The following is a 24,291-nucleotide window of genomic DNA, read 5'->3' as shown; positions in this document are numbered from 1 at the left end:
ATTTTATTCCTACTTATTTAAACAGACAACTCCTCTGGTTGAAATTCATCCTGATAGAAACCGCTATGGCAGCAAAATGAACAGAAATGTCTTATGGCCTGAAATGAAGCAACTAAATAAATTCATCGAGGGAGTCTGCGCAGAGTGTGGTTTACAAAGGGGTGTGATGGAGAAGGTGCACAGGCGCAGGGAGCTCCCGGTGCCACATTTAAGGCGGGCGAGCTCCAATCTGCTAGAGAACAGAATTTTCTCCGGAAAGAATCAGAAAAGATTCTGAGAGATAGAGGTAACTCAAAAGAATGGAGACACAATATGTGTATGGATACAAAACGACAAAAAGCCCAAGCACCAGGGGCTCCAAGAGGAAAGGTGTCTGCGGTTCAGATCAGCTGGTCCAGGAGGCCTCCAGAGGAAGCCATCAGGGACGCCTGCAAGGGACACCTGCCCGGCCTGTCTTCTGAGCACAGGGCGCCTGCGCTGCCACAGCCACAGTTAAGCCCCTGCTTCTGTCAAGAGGCTCAGAACCCCAGGAAGAACATGGCAGCTCAGCTCTAATGTACGTTTCTTCTTCCAGCCCCTGCGTTGCTGTGTAGGACCCGGACCACATACAAACTCCACATCTTTACTTTCAATGACACAAATAAAATGATATAACTGTCCAGGGAACCAGTGTGGAGAAAGCACAATACTGAGCATACAATAGAAGTTTAATAAATACCTAATGCATCAGGTTTGCTTTCAAGATGGTGTTTTGTTATACATTCGTCACCATTGCTGGGAATGGGCCAACAAACATCGAGTGCACACGGAAAACTTGACAAGGCTTTTTAGCATTTATTAAAATTAGGATAACTGCTATATTTTGTAGAATAAGTTTAAAAAATAAGCTTTCACTTCTAAAATGTCGAACTAAAAATAAGTTTAATAAATGAATTATTTGTATATGGAAGATAATAAATATTTGTTGAATGGAATTGGAACTAATAGATGCTAAAAATTTTTAGAAATCTGGACTAAAGATGTCACACATGAACTAATACACATTTAAAAAATTCTATCAGTATTTAAAAAACAGACACCCTATTAATAAAATCATTGAGATTCAGTTAAGAAAAAGTTCCTCTCAAATTTTTTAAATCAAAGATCACACAACTGTTTGGCTACAACCTTAATTGAATAAAGAAGCAGGTATTTACTAACCATAATAATAAAATGATAACTAAGAACTAGAAAGATATACTTTCCTAAAAATGAACCAAATCAACCTTTTTCATGTATTTAAAAGAAGCTACAAAAGTGAACTTTTCATGAATGGCAGCGCACTTGCATCTGGATCAGTTCTGAAAGCCACACAGCAAAGCCAGAGACAGAAGCACCTGCTCAGCTGTCATTCTTGGCCACTTGCTGGGGCCTCCTCACAGAATGCCAGTCTCATGGTTTATTTTTATTTTCACAGTAAGTAAACTGGCAATATCCATAAGGATGATAATACTATGAGTATTAATTTAATATCTTAAGGAGTAGTAGAGGAACCTCAGTCTTCAAAACCATTTGTATACAATGTGAACTGGTCATTCTGCAAAGAGCAGCTGCAGGTGTTATAGACCCAGTTCAGGCACTCAGATCCTTAGGACAGAGGTACGTATATTTAAAATTTACTCTGAAATACAAGGTAAATCTAATGGGGGGACCAAAATTAAAAACCATACCCTAACAACTGAAATGTCCGAAGGTGAAATGAAAGATTTAGAAGCTCTGTATAATTATGCAATAAGTTGAGCTGTGCAAATTTTCAGATTTTTAAAAAATCAAGAATTAAATCATTATTTTATTCTATAATTCAGAATTATAATGCTACCAATGCTTAATCTATATTGCGGATTCTTCAATCAGGGGCATCTTCCTTCCTACTTATGTTTATATTGATGATAATGGTGAAAAAGTCCACAGAGATGGAGGAAACAAACTTTCTTAGAAGGCTGAGCAACAGAATAATCTCTTGAGAGTTGAATTTCCATGGACTCCAGAGCTGAAGCAGGACATTTTCTCCAAGTCGTCCACTGTGCACTTGTTTTCCACTATTCATCCTTTTTCCCCAGGACGGATCCGTGATACATGCTCTTCTGGTCCACATGACCATTTTTTATTGCCTTACATAAAAGCCAATTGCATTTGTGTTGGTTTGTTTAGAGACCAGGTGTTCAGGTAAAAACAAGTACATTTTTGGAAAACCTTAATATTCCCGGACTCACCCTCCACCTGCCTACTCCAGAGAGAGGAGGCACCTGGTAAATTATGACTTCTTATTGCAGAAAAGCCACTTGGTCAGTAACCAAGTGTCACAGAATGGATGTAAGGCCAAAGATTTTGACTTCTGGATGGAGACACCCACTTCCCACCGACGACTGTGGCGTAGTCTCATCCCCTGCTGCTGGCTGGGTGCTGACACCCTTCTCAGGGGGGTGGGGGTGACCAGCCAGGGCCGTTGCTGGCGGGCTCTCTAGTGAAGCTTGCTGTGCACAGGGTGGAGTAAGCTCATGTGTTCTGCCCCCTTGAAAGGCAGCTTCTCATTGGAATAGTAGTGTACAACCTCAGGGATGCTGTCGAAGACTGCGCTCGTCTGGTTCAGTGTGTACTTGTTGTCCTTGGTCTGGGCCACTATGATGTGGACACACCCTTGACTAGTCCTAGACCAAAACAAAACCAAGGAGGAGCTGTGAATGAGGTGGCCAGGGGTCCCACCCCACTGACAACCGTGTTGGCCACAGTCACAGGCAGTCTTGCCCGTCCTGTCCCTGGAACGGTCACAGATGCCAACAGAAACACACTGTGCAGTCTAGGGGGATCACAGAGGGCCTTGAAGTCCTTGGCTATGGTGGGGCATCTTGCGTTGTTTGTCCTTCATACACACAAGGCATCAGGGACTGGACCAAAAAAGACGAAGAAAACCAAAGCCCAGTTCCCCTGTCTTCTGAATTGCCAGATTACAAATGTGAGGTTTAAACCCACCTTTAAAAACCCACCTTTAAAAAAAAAAAAAAAAAAAAAACCTTCTTGGTCATGGGACAAGGACACATAAGGTTTACTGCCCTCTTCCCTCCCCCAGATAATATAGTAATAATAACAACAACAACAACAACAACAACAACAAAACCAACCCAGTTTCCTCCTCCCTCCCCTCCCACCCCCACATTGGAAGGCTGTTCTAGTTGTATATTAAGGCCCAAGATCTACCCCACAAGCCCTGTTTCAGGAACACGGCAGAGCTATTCCTGGTATTGTGTATCTGCTGGCTGGCCCTGCTCTGCAAGCCACGTTGCTCAAACACCCCCAGCCTGTCTGATTGTTTCAGCTGCAGGGGCTTAGCTTCCTCAGGAAGGAAACTCTGGTAGGGCTTTGACAATGATCCTCCAACACAGCACCGCTGAGCCCACAGGGCAGCGAGAATTTCCATAATACAAGCTCCACCAGGCCCCTCGTGCAAGAATGAACGTTCTGGTTCAATTAAACAGGGAAGTAACAGCAAGTCAGCGTTTCCTCCTTCCCCACAAGAAACTGGTATCAAAACTGCACATGGCATTTTGACATCAAGGATCTGAAAGTTACAGATGCTAGAGAATAAGAGAACCACCAATCTGTCTTGTTGGAAACTCTCTTTTTGTCAGGATTATCTCTGCTGGACCTCATGGGTCAGGGAACGTTCAGCACAAACAGGGACAAGAGAGGCCCACATTATCACAGGAGACTATGGGGCATCTACCTCCCTCCCAACGGGCTCGCCAACCTGAGCCTCTCACATCCCATCCCACAGTTCCAGCAAGGGCGCTGCGTCTCCTGGCAATATGCACCCTGAGAACCCCCATCACATTGGTCTTTTCTGACAGGTCCTGTGCCTGAGATGAAAGGCCACTCGTTATGCTCCTCACCCCAACCGCCCCCTTCCCTGCCCCTTCTGTGAAGCCCCACGCAGCTCCCGCACTCACTTCAGTGCAATGGAGTACTTGCTGTTCCCCGACTCGCTGTTTCGAACCAGATAACCAGCTTCTTTGCAGGGCTGGAGTCGACTCTCGGCCTCTGCACGGGTGATGGCACCATGATACCAACTGTAAAGGGGGAGGCACCATTGTCAAAATACAGACCCTGACAGGGCCCCGCTCCACAGAGGACTGTTTCTAATGCAGTTCTGGGGGAAGCTCAATAGCCTGATCTGGACCCTGCTTCATGTTCAGACAGGACAAGGTACGGGTGTGGGTGATCCTGGGCACAAAACCTATCGATCCTGTGAAAGGGACTTAATAGAGCTGGTGTCATTTAAGTGTTCAGCCTGTACCAGAAAATGAAATTTAAAGCCGGGCTCTTAGGATGCAGTGCACTTTCTATTCTGCACAAAATGGGCTTTGGAGACTGGTTTTCACTAATAATATTAGCCCCACCCAGACTTGAACTCATGAACGAAAATAATCCTGTGACATGGGCGAGGTTCCCCCACCTCGAGGGCAGGCCCCAGCCCTCATGTGGGGCGTGCGCGAGGAGGACACTCACGGCTGCTTCCCCAGTGGCAGGGCTGGGTCCACCCTCTCGCCCTCGCTGTGGTCTGAGGCAGCTGGCTTCAGGATCTTCTGCGTCCAGCTTTTCTGCCGCTGGTGCTGCTTCACTGTGTCCTCCTTGACGGAAGGTCGGTCAGAGCCTTCAAACTGGACTGGAAAGAGGGCTTGTTCACCTCAGAGCCCCCAGGGCGGCCCGTGTGCACATTGGAGAAAACACCCCCTTGCCTGGCTCAGCTTAGGAAGGAAGCCCCATCATAACAGCAGGAGTGCCCTGCAGATACCCTGACCGCAGATGTCCTCCATGGCCACCTTCCTGGGACATGCCCATCTCCCATGTGGGGAGATGCGTGGGGTGGGGGTGCCAGGACACATGGGCATGTACTTCTAAAAACTTCTACTTCAATATATTTAGAAGAAAAAAAGAGCATCTCATTCTATGAAACCAAAGAAGCAGTTTTTACTATGAAATCATTAAAACAGAGAACTGCACTTGGAAGCAAAAACTATGGGATGATAGCCACTCTGGCACCTGGGCCGGACAGAACACAGACAGTCTGGAGCCGCAGGGGCTGGCGTCTGCGGGAGAGCCAGTGCCCATGGGGCCACAGGCCACGGGACTCAAGCCGATGGCCTCAGGTGCTGGCGGTCAGGCATCCTGCCCCTCTACGCTCCAGCCATAGCAGCCTGCTCTATCGGGGGATGGAACGGGCATCCCTCTTTTAAATCCAAGGAAAAGGAGGGTCTGTGTTCCTAAGGTTTCAGCCAGGCAGAAAAGCTACACCCTGGGAGAAGCAAAAGGAAGAATATCCCTCCCTCTACTGACCCTGCTCATTAACCCCCTCTGCCGTCATTCTACATACTCGCTCTCAGAGAAAGATTCCCGTAGGACGATTATTGACAGAAAAACAAGCGAGTTCGGCAGCCCCCAAGCACCGGTCGGTCCGTGATGTGCTGACCCGGTATTGCCATCGTCTAAGGAGGAACGTCGTTGGCTCTGGGGGGGAGCACCGCGGAGGAGCTGGTAAGAGCTGCTCCAACCTCAGAGCCTAGGGGCAGGCAAGCAGGCAGCCATCGGACTGGGAGTTTTCAGCCGCCAAAGGCACAGGTGCAATCTCAGGCCCTCGGATGTGCAGGCGCAGGGGCCGCAGGGAGGAAGGCCAGGGGAGTGCGGGGCGGGGGACCCTCACCTGACAGTGCCCGCGCAATCTGCTCCTTCTTCCACTCCCAGGGCTGTTCGTACTCGGCCGCTGGCCTCTCGTCCTCCACGGGCAGCCGTGCCCTCCGGTCAGGAGCTGCATCTGCTGGCTCGTAGGGCGTGTCGTACAGCTGGGGAGGCTTCCCCAGGAGCTCCTTTGAGCTCCGTCTCTTGGCCAAAGTCTCCGTTTTCGCGCTGTTCTCGCCCAGCTCACAGGCACCCTCAAGCAGCTGGAGAGCCTTCACCAGGGGGTCCTTTGAACCTCGGCGTCGGATTTCTGAAAACACACCACAGACAAAACCTTCACAGGAAAAGGCCTAGGAAGCCCCTAATGAACCGAGCTCCCGCTGTCTGGATAGAGGTGGCAGAGAACACGGAGCTCACTCCGCAGTGTGCCCAACACCTTCCTCCAGGCACCTGAGCCAGGTACGCAGCCGGGCCCGATGAGCAGGAAGCACCTGAACACACGTGCCTCTGGGGCCCCCAGCTGCGAGTGGGAAGGGACATGGCCACAGGGTACCTGCCCCATGGCCCTGGGGTGCCACTGGCCTAGAAAGCTGAGACCATAGTATTGTAAGAAGAGCTGTCTGCCGTGTTCCCAGCACTGGGCCACATACCCTGATGGCAGAGGTTTACCTACGCTGGATGGAGTTCTGGACTTCTAGGTGGTTTCAAAAGACTGGGAGCCAGACACACTCACAAATAATACGTGACAGGCTGATCACTGCAGGATGAAGAGAAACAGCTAACATCGTCTTGGGTGCACCGATTTTCACAACTGCCCGACAAAGCGGGTACCGTTATTTCCCTAATTTTACAGAAGAGAAAGTTGAAGTGCAGAGTTTAGGGTAACCGTCCAAACCCAAATGTGGCAGAGCCTGGATGCAAGAGCAGGAAGCTGGGCTCCAGAAGCCACTGTGCTTGGACTGACTCCAAGTGGAAGAGAAATGGAAGGTGGGTTTACTGTGACAGAGGAGGTCACTTCCAGTGGAGGAACCTGCCTGAGTGGAGATACAGGGCGGGGACCCCAGGGGAAGCGAGAGAGGGGCTCAGAGGACAGAGGCCAGGAGGGAACATAGGGCCAGGGAGCAGAAGGGTGGACGTGCCACGCTCCAAATGCACAAGTTGTAAAGGCAAGGATGAACAGTTCAGGATGCTCCACATGCCATGCATCTTATGCTGTGTAACAGGTCACATGGAGGGATCCCTGGGTGGTGCAGTGGTTTGGCGCCTGCCTTTGGCCCAGGGCGCGATCCTGGAGACCCGGGATCGAGTCCCACGTCGGGCTCCCGGTGCATGGAGCCTGCTTCTCCCTCTGCCTGTGTCTCTGCCTCTTTCTCTCTCTCTCTGTGTGACTATCATAAATAAATAAAAATTAAAAAAAAAAACAAACGGTCACATGGATTATGTCTGTGTTTCATTGGAAGTAAAGGATCCAAAAACCAAGCAGGGGCTAAGCTGCCTCAGCAGGCTGGAGCCAGCAGTGTGTGGGACTGGCCAGCTTGGGATCCACAGGCCTTAGAGCTGGAGCCTGGCCCCAGAGTGTGCTGCATTTCTTCTAACCGCCCACCACGAGGCCTCCAATCTGCCCACCTGGATACAGTCTAGAACCTTCCTAAGTGCAAGCAACTCGGGGCACTGCTCCAGCCCTGTGAGCTCTCAACGGTCTACCGACCAGGTACGGGTGGCTTGGGACAGCCCCCAGGCCCAGCAGTGAGTCTCCAAAGTCTGTGGCCGTGTGGGGACTCCTTCCCTATCCTCTACATAGGAGGAGGTTGCTGCTGTTGTCCGGGTGGGCGGAGGGAGAAGTGTCAGCAAAGAAACAGAGGGAGAGGCCAGATGAGCACGAAAGGGCCAGTCACTTGAAACAGGCTTGGCGACATTGGGGAGTAGACTTACTGACTTCCGTCCCAAGGAGGGGATGACAAATGAAACATTCAAGGTAAAGTAGGAAAACCAGGACCCTAAATCCAAAAGGGTGACACTGGCTTCAGGATTAGGTTCTAATTCTGAACGGGGCCCTGAATGTAGCTAGCTCCAACCTGACACCTCACATCCACAGCTTGCCAGAGCGCCCTGAGGCCCGGCCCGTCACCAGGACCCCAATTCAGCAGCTCTAGGGCCCAGGATTCTCCTGGGAAGCGAAGCCCCAGAAGCACCCGCACCCTTCCTGGGCCCCAGAGCTCCCATCTGGCCTTCCCTCCACGGCCATCCTGTCATTGGACAGGGGCTCCCCCAGGTCTGAATCCCCCACATCCAAGTGGTGTCTGGAGTTGTCTGATGCCCTGTCGAGAGCCGGGCAGGACACAGGGCTGCCTCTCTGTCCTGCCTCTTGACTTTCAATCCTAAGCCTCCTTTCCATTATTCTAGACCAAGTTACAGAGAATGAAAAACACTCTGCTCCTGGTCCAGTAAGATAGGGCTGGAATTTTTTTTTTTTAAAGAACGTTTCTATAGAGCTAAGAAAGAGGAAAGAGAAAACACAAAATAATTCAAAGGGTGAATTTAGAAATTTTAAGTTTCTGATCAAAACCCAAGTCTGTCCTTGGTCTGGGCTGCCTGGTGCCACGGGGGTCACCTTTCCCACGGTCCTCACCTCTGCCCCAGCTGAAAGAAACAGAGACTTGATTCCAACCTTAAGACCGGAGTCCAGATCCCTGGGTGACTCAATGGTTTAGCATCTGCCTTCAGCCCATGGCCTGATCCTGGAGTCCCGGGATCAAGTCCCACATCGGGCTCCCTGCATGGAGCCTGCTTCTCCCCCTGCCTGTCTCTGCCTCTCTCCCTCTCTCTCTGTCTCTCACGAATAAATAAAATCTTAAAAAAAAAAAAAAAAAAAAAAAGACCAGAGTCCTGATCACCAGGAAATTTCAATGTTTGTGTTGAAACGATGGTCAATAATTAGGACCTTGGGTTGTCATCACGTGTGTGTGTGTGCAGGAGGGGAGGCCCTGCCCTCCTCGTCCTTGGGGTGGCCTGTGAGCCCAATCCCCGGGGAGTGTGTGGCCGGCCATGCTCCTTCCTGGGATGGCCCTGGGGTGGGACAAAATTTGCGAGGTATTATCACCTTGAAAACAATGTTTAATTAGGGGAAAGCAGGGCCTGAGCACACCCTCCCTTCCCCGGCCCCCGTCCACCCCAGCACCTGGCCGCCCTCAGCCTGTGGCGCCATAGAAACAGAAACAATCCTGGAGCCGCGCTCCGACCTTCCTGGGGGAGAGCAGCCCCTGACGTGGAGAGCTGGCTCTGAGAGGAAACAGGGCTGAGGAGGAGGAAACAGCCAGAGGAAGCTACGCCCCGGCTCTGCTCCGATGATAGAGGCCATTTACCTCGGCGACAACACACCGTGGTGGCCGTAGATAAACACCACCTGCTGGGCTGGCCTGGGCCCATGCAAGACCCTTACTAAAGCTGACAGCAGTTGGCAATTACTATTCCTCTACGCTTGTCTGCAATTCTCTTGGAAAATGCAGTTCTCTCTGGAGTGTCTAAGGAATGACTCCATGCATTGGACATGCGTGCACCAGGTGTGTTACACCAGCATCTTCGTGAAGCTATCTGTGTGATGCACTGAGAAATGTGTGAGCCCATTTTCACAGGTGAATAAACTGAGGCCGTGCATGGTCAGGGGAGCCGTTTATAGCCAGCTCCCCGGGCCCCTGCCTTTCCACCCCAGAGTTCACACAGAATGTTAATCACATTTCTATAATGCACCTTTCCCGTCCCATCTCACAATGCTTACAAAACGATAAACTTACAGACTCAGAGGCTGTTTTTCCCTCAGAATCAGAAAAGGGCTGTTTCAAGTGAAAATCTTTTAAAAAATATTTTATTTATTCATTCATGAGAGACACACAGAGAGAGGCAGAGACATAGGCAGAGGGAGTAGCAGGCTCCCTGTAGGGAGCCCGATGTGGGACTCGATCCCAGGACCCTGGATCAATCACAACCTGAGCTGAAGGCAGACGCTCAACCACTGAGCCACCCAGGTGCCCTTGGTCACATCTTTCATTAATACTCTCATTTTTTATTTAAAATGAATAGGGGTACCTCGGTGGCTCAGTTGGTTAAGTGACCAACTCTTGATTTTGGCTCAGGTTGTGATCTTGGTTCAGGTCATTTCAGGGTCATTAGATCGAGCCCCAACTTGGGTTCCAAGCTTAGAGGGGAGTCTCTGTCCTCTGCCCCTCCCCTAGCTCTCCCTAAAAAATAAATGATTTGAATATTTCCTTATCAAATAAATCTAAAGATCTGAACAAAAGCAGATATAATCTAGGAGCTCTGAAATTCAAAGTTTTACAAGAAGTAGACAAATTAGATAAATCAAAAAGTCTATTTTTTTTCCAAAACGGATTTTTTAAAGGGACACCCCAACACTGAGGTCATCCTTTAGATTTGACTATTTGGACAAGCCAACAAAAACCATTTGTAGGCAAAAATAAAACTTAAAATCACCTGAGACGGGGTATGGCAAGTAAAAGCAGACACGGATGACCCAATGTCTGCACTCTCCACGCGGACACATTGTGGAATGGTTCCGAACTTCGGCACCCTCACTGCGGGCTGGCGACTTCTACCACCACCATACAGAGCTGTAGGATTTAGGCAGCTGGATGGTAAGCCTGGCACCAACGTACAGGATGCCAGCTTGGAAGCAGTTTTCCTACCAAACGATATGGTCTCAGCAGATGGCTCAAGACCCTTCCGGTGCTAAAGTTTTCATTTGGCAGCCAGAACTCATCATACTCAATAGATAGAATATTTCTGCTAATTATTTAGCTAAAATATACGTAAGCAGAACAACAGAGAGGTTTACAATAATACTGCCTTATATTCATAATCCTATCTTTTTATGAACAATCCTTTGGGTAAATCTAAGAGAGGATTTATTCATAAATGTATAGATCCTTTAGCTTTTAAAGTTAAGAGCAAAGTTTTGTGGGGGGATCCAGGGAGTCTGGCTCCCATAGTTACTGGACCACAGGAAGTTAATAAATGCCTTTTCTGTCTATTCGTCTGTTGCCTGATGCAGACGGTGATTCTCACTCTGTATTTCATGGCACTCGCACTTCTCCAGGACATATTTCCTTGTCTGTTTGCCTCTTGGGTTGTAAGGTCGGATCACAAGGACTTGGGTCACGTGGGTCTTGTTTCCTGGATGCCCAGAGCCCAGCACAGGGCCTGGTACCTGATAAATAAATACCTAACAAGTATTTGTTAGATGTTGTAAGATAATATTATGAACAGCATTGAATCAGGTGTGCTACCCTCACCTCGTGGGGGCCAGCAAGGCAGGACAGGGGCTGGTGTTTGCTAGGGCCTGTCCATGTCCTGAAAAATGCCCAAATTAAAGAAATGTCTCTAATGTTTTCAAGAAATAAGAAACATTTCTGAAATTGGACATGACAACCAAGCATAAAGGAGCAAACTGAAAAGGTAGGTTAAAAACAAAAACAAAAACAAAAAAAAATCCCCAGCAGCAAATCTTTTATTTCCAGCTTCCGATAAACTCACTTCCTGTTATTCTGTCCAGCTGTGGGGTGTGTGGGTAGAATAGGAGGTGTATTCTCTACTGATCTGAGACAGACTCTTTGATATAGATTTTAAAGGAGACAAATTCATGGATTTTCTTAAAACAAAATAAGCTATCAATTTTTTAAAAAATTAGTAGTTTAGATGTTTAATAAATTTATTCTCCAATTGGATACTCTTACATTCCTAAATAAATGTATTCACAGAAATTGTAAACAGAGGGGGAAACCTGGGTGGCTCAGTGGTTTAGTGCCTGCCTTTGGCCTAGAGCGTGATCCTGGAGACCCGGAATTGAGTCCCGCGTCGGGCTCCGTGCATGGAGCCTGCTTCTCCCTCTGCCTGTGTCTCTGCCGCCCTCTCTCTCTGTGTCTTTCATGAATAAATAAACGAAACCTTTTTAAAAAATTGTAAACAGAGCCTGGCACTTAATAAATGCTCAAATATTAACCACTATTATTATCATTACTTCATGTTGGACGATTCTGACTTTTCAGTACAACCGTCTTCGTGAGTCTGAGTGGAAAGATGCCTTACTCACGTGGAAAGCATGAAGTGCGTTTGCTTACACCATTTCCAACATGGGCAGAGACGACATGGTATAGGAGGCAGACCACTCGATCGGGAGTGGGGAGATCTGGGTTCTGATTTCTGCTATTTCTTAAAAAATCTATGAGCACAGGCAAGTCAGAGTCTCTGATTTTGTACCAAGGGGAGTCTCCTGGAGTCCATAAGCACCAAGTCTTATGGGGATTATATAGGGGGGAAAAAAGCAGGGCATTTCCCCCTATTATCAGTGTGGCCCCAGAAATAAACAGCTGGGACAGTGTAGATAAACTACTTATTCTGGTAAAAGAGAGAAGAATAAAAACTAAAGGACAAAAGAAAAATAAATCAAAATTAAGTCTTCTTTTCTTTTATAGAGTATTTTTTCCCTTAATTTCATGTAAAACTAAATCTTTTCCCCTATTTCTTTCAAAGCCGCTGATATTTTTTAAAATTCTGACTAAGTTCATTTTCACTTCCTTTCATTTACAGATTTCATTAGAGGTCACAGTCCAGTGACCTTCAGGGTCACAGACTGGCCAGGGTACACCCTCCCAGAGCACAGTCTTATCTCTGTGAGCAGGGAAGCAGGACGCGGCGCCCCTTTCCTGCTGTGGCTCATTTTCATTCTGAAGCCTGCCCTGACCCTTCCAGGATGCTGACTTCTCTGTACTCACCGCCTTGGACCATGCCTGTGAAGCCTGTGCCCTGACAGCTTTTCAATCTGTCTCTAAATGGGGGGGACAGAGTCTTGAGCATGTGGCCGAGTCCTTCTCCAGGCACGAAACACTCAGAGAAGGGAGCAATGGCTCAGCTCTCAGAAAAACATTTGTCACTATGGATTGAAGACCATTTAAGAAAAAACTGGGTGAATAAACTATTTAAATTCCACAAACATATCTAAATAACTTAGTTCATGTTATTTTTAAGTATCATATACATGACCTTAAAGAGAATTATGAATAAAAGGGAAAGGTCTAACACTAAAAATGACAGAGTGAGGGCAGCCCCGGTGGCGCAGCAGTTTAGCGCCGCCTGCAGCCCAAGGTGTGATCCTGGAGACCCGAGATCGAGTCCCACATCAGGTTCCTTGCATGGAGCCTGCTTCTCCCTCTGCCCATGTCTCTGCCTCCCTCTGTGTGTGTGTCTCCCATGAATAAATAAATAAAATTAAAAAAAAAAATGACAGGGTAATTGCTCTGCTCAAGTGAGAATGTTCCGACCTGAAAAGCTACAGGATCAGTTGAGTTTGATTTTAGAAGGTTTGCGTTGCATGGCTCAGCTCACATTGATTAGTATTTAATTTTTTTGCTCCAATGTTGTAGAGCTTCTTGAGAAATCAATCTTCCACTGCTAACGCGGGGTCATGTGCGTACCTTCCAACAACATGAAATCCTCTAAGTGTGTATTAGTTCCTCGGCATTTCGAGAGTCTCAACTTCCATGACGAATGTCAAAGCTTTCAAAGTGGCCAAGAAATGCATATAAACAATCTCAACACTGAACGTCACGTTCTAAGCAAACTCACAAGTATCATTTTGTACAGAATCAGAAAAACTTTAAAGATCCTGCAAATTCTGACACCAAAGGATATAAAACCATAAAGGAAGTTAACTAGATATTTTGACCTTACTTCTGGGTCCGACTTCTCTTACTTCCAGTTGACAAGGTCTGGTTCAGCCCTGTTATCCCTCTTCCCCAAATACGCAGGTCAGCAGCTGTCACTGCCAGCGTGTGAGACTTGGGTCCACCCATGTTCCCAGTTACAAACCTGTTATCATTTGCTGTGCGTCATAGGGCTCCATGTAGCCATCATTCTCTCCTGCTCTCTCTGCGTCCCTTTGACCCTTCGTCCTTTTGGCATCATAAGGGTCAGCATAGTCTTCTAAAATGATGACCTTAAGAGAACCAGAGAGGAGAGCTGCCGGGTTATCAAGCACCAGAATGGCTGCTGGTATCAAGATGGTGACTACGGGTCTGCAGACTTGAGTCAAGGTTTCCAGCCAGCTGTAAATGGCATTTGCACTGGATCATGTAACTATCCACATTATCAAGTGGGCAAACATCTGACTGATTCTGGTGGTATAACTGACTGGCCACCATTCACCCAAGCTCTTGCTTGTGCCCCAGCATCTCTCCATCCAGCTCTCTCCCAAACAGTAATGTGTTTGCTGGCGGCAGGGTGGGGGGGTGGGGGGTGGGAGTGGAGGACGCTGTCACCGTAGAGCAGAACAAAATGAACTTAGTCTACCAGCTTCCCCATAATTTTGGTCTTTTTAATGCCAACCTGGTGAGCAATCTAGATGCAGGTCAGCCGGTCATCCAGTGACTACTGAGAGTCTACCAGCCTGGCGAGAGCCCGTTTCTTGCCTGTAACACCTCCAAACAGAAAGCTTCATAAGAAGTCTAAGAACTAGTCAGACCTGAGGAGAACCAGGGGAGTCCTCAGTTCAATAACTCATGGGCAGACAGATCCTCACAGAGTTTTGGTTAGCATTTGCGGCAGAGAGCCTCTAACCTTCCAAAAACAGAAAATGTACCTAGAATGTGGTGTGTTCAGTGTGGGTGACAGTCCAGGCTAGGGAGCCTGAGCTTCATAGGCTCTTCTGAGGGAGGAGGAGTTTTGTGGGAATTATATGGGAAACAAACAGCACAGCCCTTGACCTGTTATCCATGTGGCTCCACTGCAAACAGCTGGGAGGGTAGAAACAACTTATTGCAGCCAAAGAGAAGGACAGAAATCAGAACAGAAGGGCAAGAGAAGGTGAATCAAAATGAAGGGAGGAAGCTGCAGGTCCTCCTTCAACGTCCGATCACACTTGCCAGACAGTTCGTGGACACACCGAGAAGCATCACTGGAGCTAGCTGGAGAAATTCAGAGGAACAGGGAGAAATGAGGAGAGGGGCCAACCTGCCTGGAAGGGGATGGCCTACGAAATGGCGGACACCCAGGAGGGATGCCCAGCAGCCACTGCAGAGCACCTGAGCAGCCCTCACTCCTCCACATGCGTCCTGCATTCCCAGGAACAGAGGGCTGTGGAGTGCAGCTCTCGCCCATGGCTGCACGGTGCTTAGATCTGCTTAGATGGAGTCCAACAGTCAGGGAGACCGGTGGCTAATATGTGGGTGAGCTGGGTCCTTGGTCATCTTTCTACCTCTCCCCCACCCTGGTGCCCAGCACAGCACAGGCACCCTGTAAATATCTGTGTAAAGAAGAAGTGGGGGTATGAAGTGCCCAGTGTAGACACACATGGCATGTGCCTGCAGGGCATGCTGTGTGTTCCAGCCCAGGCAAGAGAAAGCTAAGGTTCCTATGACAGGAAGTGACAGCCTGGGCTGGGGTCTGGAAGCTCCTCCTGATTTCTGGGGGCGCCTGGGGGGCTCAGTCAGTGAAACATCTGCCTTCGGCTCAGGTGATGATCCCGGGGTCCTGGGGTGGAACCCCACAATGGGCTCCCTGCTCAGCGGGGAGTCTGCTTCTCTCTCTCTCTCTCTCTCTCTCTACCTCCACCCCTCCACCCTGCTCATAATTTCTCCCTTACTCAAAAAAAAAAATCTTAGATGGAGTGGGTCTCCTTACAGGGTCATGCTCCTTAAGAGCCTCGCACTGGACAGCAACCAGAAAACCTCTGGGGCGTAAGAAGCAGGAAACACCTTCTCTTCTGCTGTGTGATTTCCTTAGGGGCATTTCCTGGTCCCACTCTGTACCCTCTGCAGCCCACGAAGCCCTGGGTGGCTTCTCCTTGTGCTGCTGCAAAATAGGCAGGGGAGGAATCAAAGCTGCTGGCACAGCCCGAGAAGCCAGCGCTGGGAAGCGGCACCAGCCTTCCATGGTAGCAGAGGAGGGGCTGGGTGGGTGCGGTCAACCCTTCCCAGAAGCTCTCAAGTCCATAGACTCCTGCTCAAGAAGCATGAATGTATACACAGATCTGGCTCCGCAGTCCCCTGGATCTCGAAATTAAAATAAACCACATTTATCAGGGGGTCAAATTTAACAAAACAAGGATGTCTCAATTACTCTTCTAAACGGCTAACAAAATTAAATGGATAGTACGTTTCCGGAGAGTCCCTCATCCTTAGAACGAGGATTTTTCAAGATAAAAAAGAATGGAACCAGTGCAATGGTCCCTTGTCACCAGATGTTGCAGGGAAGCACACAGTTACCTTCTCGGGGTACAGAGAAGCACGGGGCTCAGTAGGTGCTCTGGGGTCGCTCCCGCTGTCCGCTTCGGCGGGGTATGGCGGAGGGTACGGGGAAGGGGGGTGTCCACGGCGGGCACAGGGGGGCAACGCGGGGGGGCACAGGCGGCCCCCGGGGGCTGCGTTCTCACCGTTTCTGGCTGCCTTCCAATCTTGCCCTTGTCCAGCTCGGGGCCCAGGGAGGCCGGAGACGAGGACGCGGACGAGGAGCAGCTGCTGGTGCTGCTGGCGCTGCTCTTGCCGCTCTTCTCCTGAGCGTCCACCTTGACGAGCCTGCCGATGTAGGAGCTGCAGCCCGCGCTCCTGGCCACGCCCCGGTGCTGCTCGTCGTCCGCTGCCCGCGAGTTCTTGCGGCCCTTGCCCGCGGCGGCCTGGATCAGGCCCTGCAGGCTCTCCCGGGGCGGCCGGCTGTCCCTGGGGGCGCCGACGCCCGCCCTGCCGCTCCCCAGCTCGGCCGCCGAGTTCTTACGGCCCTTGCCCGGGGCCGGCCCGGCGCCGCCCGCCTCCGAGTTCTTGCGCAGTCGGCCTCCGCCGCCACCGGGCCGGGCGCGCTCGGACGCCGTCTTCAGGTTCAGCGGGAACTCTTTGAACCACCGGGCCGCCATGGGGGGGGCCCGCGGGGCAGGCGGGCGAGGGGCGCGGCGCACACGCGGAGGGGCGCCAGGGGCCGAGGCCGCCTCATTCCCCGGGGCTGTTCCGCGTCCCCCGCCGGCCGGCGCGCAGCCCGGCGGGGTGGGGCCCGGGGCCGGGCTCTGCGGGGCGGCGGGCCGCGGGGCGTCCGGGCTCTTGCCACCCTCCCTGGCCCCCCGAGCGGGACAGCCCTGCCCACCCTCGCCGGGGACACACGATCGGCGCCGCGACGGACGGGGACCGACGGCGGGCCGCCCACCCTCGGCGGGCCCCTCCCTCGGCGGCTGGCGCCTCCCGCCCAGATCCGCCGGGGTCGGCGCCTCCGGCCGGGGCGCGGCGGGGGGGGGGGGGGCGGAGACGAGCCGCGGCTGCACGTGCCGGCCCGGGGCCCCTGCGGGTCCGCAGCCCCCGCGCCCTCGCCGAGCGGCCCCCGCGCTCAGCCACGAGCCTGGCGCGCCGCCGCGTCCGCTCACTGCGCGAGCCGCAGCCGGTCTGGTGGGGGTGGGGGCGGGGGCGGGGGGGGGCGGTACGGAGGGTCCCCGGCGTCCGGGACGATCCCCCTCCCTTCTGGCGCCGCCCGCAGGCCGCGAGGAGGCAGAGCGCGCAGCCGGGGCGCGGAGGCGGCAGGTGGACTAGCCCGGCCGCGGGGCACACCCGGCGCGGGGGTTCCGGGCCCCAGGCTGCGTGGCGAGGGGCGGCGGGACCCGGGCGCTGGAGGCCCCTGGGAGGCCGCACCCCCATTTCCACTCCGGGGGGCAGGGCGCGCGGTTATCCCCGGGCAGTGGCTTGCTCTCGCCAGGTGCGTCTGCGAGACTTTTGGTGGGGGTGGTGGGCGGGAGTGGACAGCGGAGACTCAACGTCTGCAGGACCGGGGGGGGGGGGGGGGTGCGCTTTACCTTGGAAGAGGCCAACCCTTCCCGTTGCGAAGCCATTAAAGACTTTTTAGCTGAAAAAATCTGACCGCGCTGCGGAGGCTCCCGTACTGCGTCCCAAATCCTTGCATAACGAGCCATGAGCCACGGGGACTGATTGACCCAGGCCCCCCATCAGCTTCATCTGTGTCCGAGATGCTCTCCGAGATGGGTGGCAGAAGAGGTGCTTGCTGACACCAGCCATTCTTGGAACTGTATCTTGAGTTTTTCTTTAAAAGGCTTTATTGAGATATGATTTACACATCATAAAATTCACCTGTTTTAAGTGTACAAAGGTAGTTAGTATACTTCCAGTACAGCCATCACAATCTACTTTTGGAACATTTCCACCACCCCAAAAGGAAGCCTTGTGCTCATTAGCAATCCACCGCCCCAGCCACTAATCTACATTCTGCCTCTACAACTTTGTTCTGGACTTTTCCTATGATTGGAACAAAACAGTACATGGCCTTCAGTGTCTGGCTTCTTTTCCTTAGCATCATGTTTTTGACATTCATTCATGTTGTAGCATTTAGCAATATATTTCCGTTCTTTTATGCTACTAGGTTGTTATGTTACTACATTGTGTGTGCATATATATATATATATATATATATATATATATATATACACAACGTCTGATTTATCCATTCATCCACCAGTTAATGAACATTTGGGTTGTTTCCACTTTGGCCATCATGAGCAGTGCTGCTGGGAACAAGTCTTTGTGTGGACATAGGTTTTTCATTTATCTTGGGTAGACAACTGGCAGTGGAATTGCTGGGTTACATGGAATTCTTTAACTTTTTGAGAAACTTCCAAAGTGTTAAAGTAGCTGCACCAATTACATTCCTACTAGCAGTGTGAGGGGTTCCATTTCTGCATATCTTGGACACTGTGTCTTTAGTTAGAGCCCTCTGAGCAGGTGTGACTGGCATCATCATGTCCTTGGCTTGTGTTTCACTGATGGCTGAAGAGATTGAGGGTCTTCATGTGTGTGTGTGTGTGTGTGTGTGTGTGTTTTGGCCATTTGTGTATCTTTGGAGAAATATCTTTCAGATTGTTTGCCCATTTTATTTTTTATTTTTTTAAATTTATTTTTTGAAGATTTGAGAGTGTGAGAGAGCACCCATGGGAAGCGGGAGGGCAGAGGGAGAGAGTCTCAAGCAGAGTCTGCTCTGAGCTCAGATCCCCACCCAGGGCTTCCATGACCCTGAGATCATGACCTGAGCTGAAACCCAAGAGTCTGGTGCTTAATTGACCATGCCACCCAGGTGCCACTTTTTAATTGGTTATCGTCTTCTTGTTATTGAGTTATGAGTTCTTTATATATTCTGTGTCTTTTTGGAAACACAGATAGGATACTACTCCAGACCAGGCAGGAGAGTAGAAGCTCATGACCTTGTATTTCTGTGGTCTAGATTAAAACACAGGCTTCTCCACTGATGAGCAGAGATCAGAGATCTTGGACAAATTGGCAGGTTGTCCTGTCCAAGCACTGGGGCTTCACCTGCACCATGGGTAGTAATGCCTAGATCTTAGGGTTTCAAGAGGATTTAATGAGACTGTGAGAAATCACAGCTTAGCAGAGCACCTGGCAGACCCTTAAAGGCACCTTTGAAAGATTTAGGGGGGCCTTTGCTTGGGAGGTATGGGTGCCAGCCCTGTTCCAGCCCACAGACTTCCAGGGATTACTGGGAAATTGACCCTCGAACAGCTGGGCTGATTCAGCCCATGAACCTCTCTATTCATCCATGTCGGTATCTTCTGATCACCTTCACTACTTCAGCTCTGTTTTCCTGTGGTTGCCACTGAGCACTTGCTTCTTCCCACAGCTGGGAACCATTTAGAGGAATTACCATTTTCTTTCAAAATTTAATGTTATAATTTATATTTCTTCTAAAATAAAAAAAATCGCTTTAAAATGACTTTGACAGCCTTCTCTGTAGGAAAAGAACCAACTCTTCAGTCACAGACTTGAGTTACCTCAGTATCTTTTATAATCATAAGCTAATCATCTCCTGTCCTTGAGCTTTGCCTTTTCCATCTGTCAAATGGGGAAATAATCCTCCACAGGGTCATAGAACAAGCCTGTGAAATCTGCACAGGTAGACACAGTGGCTGCTCTAAAACGTGTCAAGTGCTCTGAGTTGCAGGACCTTACACCCTTGGGATCTCTGGCATCGGTGTTTGGATTCCCATTTGACAGGTTAACCCCAGGTCCCTGGGCTGGGCTCAGAGCAGTGGGGAAGCCCAGAGGCTGTGTTCTGTGGTTCTGTGGGCCAGCTGGCTGCTCTGCACAGCCCAGTGTGGCTTCAGGGCTTCTCACAGTGCCTGTAGTAGTTTCCTGTTCGCTGCTGTAACAAATTACCTCATTTTTTGTGTCTTCAACAACACAAGTGATGCTTCTGTAGTTCTGAAGTCTGACCCGGGTCTCACTGGGCAAAAATCGAGATGTTGGGAGGTTCCAGAGGAGACCTGCTTCCTTGCCTTTCCAGCTCTGGGAGGGCTGGCCTGCTTTGCTATGATCTTGCTTCTGTAGCCACATTTCTTCCACCAACCCTCTTCTACCTGGTGCCTCCACTCTCTAGGGTCCCTGTGATTACATGGGGCCCATTGGGTAATCTTTCTATTTTAAAATCAGCTATAAGCAATTCGATTTCCGCTTTTCATGTGACCAAACCTATCGATGGTGTGATCTTGTGATTTATAATAAGAAACATGTATTTGGTCTTCATCCCCTTCCTGGCACAGAGCTTTTAAAACCCATGGAATTTCCTGTGATAAGAGCCCTAAACGTGTCTTTTGTTATGCTAATGAGGTGGCTCTGAAAGCCCCTAGGTAGCCTAAGGATGGAGGCTGGTTGCCAAGGGAACCAACCTGTGATTGGAGCCCCCCCACACCTCCAGGACGGGAGAGGGGCTGGAGAGAGAGGGGCTGGAGGTCCAGTCCATCACCAGTGGCCAAAGACTTAATCAATCATGCCTCTGGAATGAACCCTCCATAAAAACCCCAGAAGACAGTATTCTGAGAGCTTTCTGTTGGTGAGTGCTTGGAGATGTGGGGAGAGTGGTCCCCCCGGAGGACATGAGAGCTCTGTGCCCCTTCCCACACACGTGTACCCTTCTGCATTGGAGCTAGTTCCTTTTATAATAAACCGGAGCTCCATAAGGAAAATGCTTCTCTGCAACCCATGAGCCACTGTAGCAAATTAACTGAGCTCAAGGCAGGGGCGCTGGGGACCTCCAGGCTACAGCTGGTCAGCCAGAAGCACAGGTGACAGGCCAGGCTTGCTTGTGACTGGTGTCTGAAGAGGGGTGGCCATCGTGTGGGACTCACTTAACCTGGGGCATCCGGTGCTGTCTCTGGGGAGGTAGGGCCAGGATTGAGTTGAATAGTAGGACACCAAGCTGGGTGTCTGGAGAATTGTATGGTGGCGTGAACCCCATTCTCCCCACATTGGGATTGTTAACCAGAAACCTTAATACGTTCCAGGGATTAGGAAGTTGGCCACTTTGGGGGGCCATTATTCTGCCTGCCACAGGACCTGTTCAGCAGTTCCATGGTGGTGAATTGTCCTGGCATCCTGTCACTGTGGCTAGTGGGCTTTGCAGGAGAACCTGCTGAAAGTTGCTTCCTTTTGTTGATTAACAATCCTTCCACCCCACAGCCTTCCCTTCTCCTGCCCCCCGCCCCCCCCCCCCAGTACTGCAGCTCAGGAGTCACCCCCAGCATTTCCCTAAATGTGCTGTGAGCATTACATTAAGTTATATAAGAATATGCAGTGGAGGACTTCCCTCGTGGAACGTGGGCCTGGCAGGAGGAAGGGGCATAGAGGCAGGGCTCTGCTGCTTTTGCCAGAGTCTGGGCTCGGGGGCTGGGAAGCGGGGCAGGTCAGGTAGGTCCCTGACAGCAGTGGCTTTGCACCCTCTGCTGAGCCGCTTGGAAAGAAAGGGAAGAAAGCAAGTGCCAGAGGAGCAGGTAAGTCAGCCTGGGGGCAGTCGGTGCGGGGACCCTCAGTCTGTGTAACCTGCATCCCAGTAACCTACTCAGTGTCTGTTCGGGCCTGAAACGTGGGGTCTGTCCAGCTACACTAACAGTGTGCTGCCTTCACATGGGATGCGTCCCCTGCCGCCATCGCACTGTGCACCTGCTGCTCCCTACTCCAGGTTTCCCCTTTATTCTTCCCTCCTCCCCTCCCTGTCACCCCCACCGCCTCAAACCCAGTGGTGCTGAGGCCCCCTCCCTGGTTCAAACTCTTCAGCTCAGGCAGGTACACTGAGGGCTGTAGGACAGCTTCCCTTCCCTCCTCAGCCCAACCTGAGCCCCCAAACGCCCTCTGGCCCTGAAACCCTTCCTAAGACCTCATTGAAAGCGCTGCATTCCTGGTGGGCTTCCACTGGGAAGGCAGTGATGTCGGCTCTGCCACTTGGCTCTGGCTGCTCCCGGGATGTCAGTCACCAGGCATTTGCCAAATGGTTGAGCACGGCATAGACATTTACTCTTGACAAGGGGAGGGGTGTTGGGGGGGGAGGTTACCACTGAAGAAAATGTGTCACCTATCATGTGCTCTGACCCCTCCAAGTCCCCTACACTTAGACCCCCGTATACTATTTCTCTTCTTAGGATTGAAGAAAAGTGAGACAGAAGTATATGTTGGCAATCTTCCACAGCGCTGGAAGGTATTCTTCACTCTGAACAGCTGCTTATCTTTGGTTGTCCCCCCATATAATTTATTAACTTGCCAGTGACTTAATTTCACCAGTTTTATTTTATTTATTATTTTTAAAAAAAGATTTCATTCTTTCATGAGAGAGACAGAGAGGCAGAGACACAGGCAGAGGGAGAAGCAGGCTCCATGCAGGGAGCCTGACGTGGGACTCGATCCTGGACCCCAGGATCACACCCTGAGCCAAAGGCAGACGCTCAACCGCTGAGCCACCCAGGTGTCCCAATTTCACCAGTTTTAAAAGGTATTTTAGAACAATGACTATGCAAGAAGTTGCGAGGAGGCTGACAAATCCCTCACACTCTGCCTTGGACTTGGCCAGTTTTGGCGCAGGAAGTCCTGTGTCCTGCCCACTTCATCACCCCTCCCCGTCCCCTGTAAACCTGGGTGGTGGTGGGGGGTCCCCCGACCCGTTACTTTGGAAGGAGGGGACTTGTTAGGTGCAGCCTTCAGGCCTCATATCATAGGGAGAGGTGCATTTCAGCCAAAAAACTGCACCCATTTCGTTCTGAAATGAACCAGTTCAATCAGTTGGCTGTGTACCTAGAGAGTAGAATGTGAACAGTATAGTATTTGACCCCAGGAATCTTACTGTATGGGGAGGCAGACCAACAAACCTGAAATAATTACGTAGCAACACGAGTGCTTGAAGTTTGTAGTAAGTACATCTGAAGAAGAATGGGAAATGGAAGTGGGATCTACTCAGGTAATCTGCCCCTGGCTTTTTTGTTGTTGTTGTACATTATGCCAAATAATGTGCTTGAGGCTCAGCATGCTTCAGACAAACAACCTAGTTCTTGTGCCCAAGCTCAGTCTGGGTGTTGGATGAGGGGATCACCTTTGTGGGGCCCCTGCTGCAGGCCAAACCTTTGTCAAGAATTTGCTGGTCTCAGCACCTCGTTGCCAGGCAGTTAAACTCAATTTTGCCCACTTGTACTGTATTCCTTCTGTGCCACTTACACAGTTTCGTTATCAGGCACTCTCCAGGAGTGAGGCCACATGCTGCCGTGGTGTGGTTTTATTAAATTCCTATAACAGCCATAGGGTGGGTGGTGTCTCATCTTGGGAGTGAGGCTACAGGTTGAATCCTCAGCCAAGCACATGGCCCTTGTGAGTGGTTAGCCAAGAGTTGAATGCATGTCCCCGTTGCCCCAAACCACGTAACTGATAAGATGTGTAAATAACTTTCCATAATAGAAGATGGACCTATTGTGTTTTTATCTGACAAAGGAGAAGAAAACAGGAATGGGGCACAGAGTGTGAAGTAACCCATTGTGACCTGGTCAAGAAAGAGAGTCAAAGGGGCGGTTTTGGGGGATTCTTGGCATGTGATCAGGCTCTGGGGCTGAGTCCCCTTGCTTTCTTGGCAGGCTGGTTCCACCTGTTCCAGGACAGTGAAATGGCACAGGAGTCCCTGTGGCAGCTCTTGTGGTGTTTGGGTGGGGGCTCTGCTGACCCTCCTGTAGATCCTGTGTCGAGGCCCAGTACCTGGGGCTGGCTTGGCCTCGCTGTCTCACATGGGGGCATCAGGGACCTGTGGTCTTCACCCCTTACAGGGAGGCAGTAGTCTTCCCCACTGTGCATGGTGTCAACTTACCAACACAGAGCAACTGCAGTATTTTATTTTATTTTTATTTGCATAAGTAATCTCTACATCCAAAGTGGGCTCAGACTCACAACCCTGAGATAAGGGCCACACGCTCCATGACTGAGCCAGCCAGGCGCCCCCAAAGAAGTAAGATTTTAAAGAGGAGTTTCTGATTATAACTTTACTGCCCTGTCAAGAGCTGTGAAGTGGGTGAGACTTTTTCAGATAGACAGATTGGCCATGGAAGTTTCACAGCCTCTGGTAGAAGGTGGACATCTGTGAACAGAGGTGAGGGATGATTGGGGCTCACAGCAGTGACAACAGTGGGCCTTTGTTTCTTTCTGTTTTTCATTGTATTAACATTTCTTTTTAATATTGAGATCTTCACGTACCATAAAAATCAGTATCCTAAGATGT

The 24,291-nt window shown here is 50.4% G+C and overlaps 1 protein-coding gene across 1 annotated transcript; it reads right to left on the bottom strand.

Annotated features, from left to right (window-relative positions):
* Nucleotides 1-689: 689 nt before the first annotated feature.
* SHE (Src homology 2 domain containing E) lies at nt 690-17,649 on the bottom strand. The gene is made up of 8 exons (XM_049112982.1): nt 17,608-17,649; nt 17,301-17,506; nt 16,148-17,138; nt 13,588-13,714; nt 5,735-6,019; nt 4,543-4,699; nt 3,984-4,103; nt 690-2,687 (listed from the first exon to the last, which is right to left on the bottom strand). Exons 1-8 carry the CDS (start codon nt 17,647-17,649, stop codon nt 2,501-2,503), a joined length of 2,115 nt encoding a protein of 704 aa, XP_048968939.1. The 3' UTR covers nt 690-2,500.
* Nucleotides 17,650-24,291: the final 6,642 nt, after the last annotated feature.

The sequence above is a fragment of the Canis lupus genome, chromosome 7, assembly GCF_003254725.2.
Source record: "Canis lupus dingo isolate Sandy chromosome 7, ASM325472v2, whole genome shotgun sequence".
Classification (NCBI taxonomy): Eukaryota; Metazoa; Chordata; class Mammalia; order Carnivora; family Canidae; genus Canis; species Canis lupus.
Note: the sequence above shows the minus strand (reverse complement) of the source record. Positions and strands in the feature narration are given on the sequence as shown.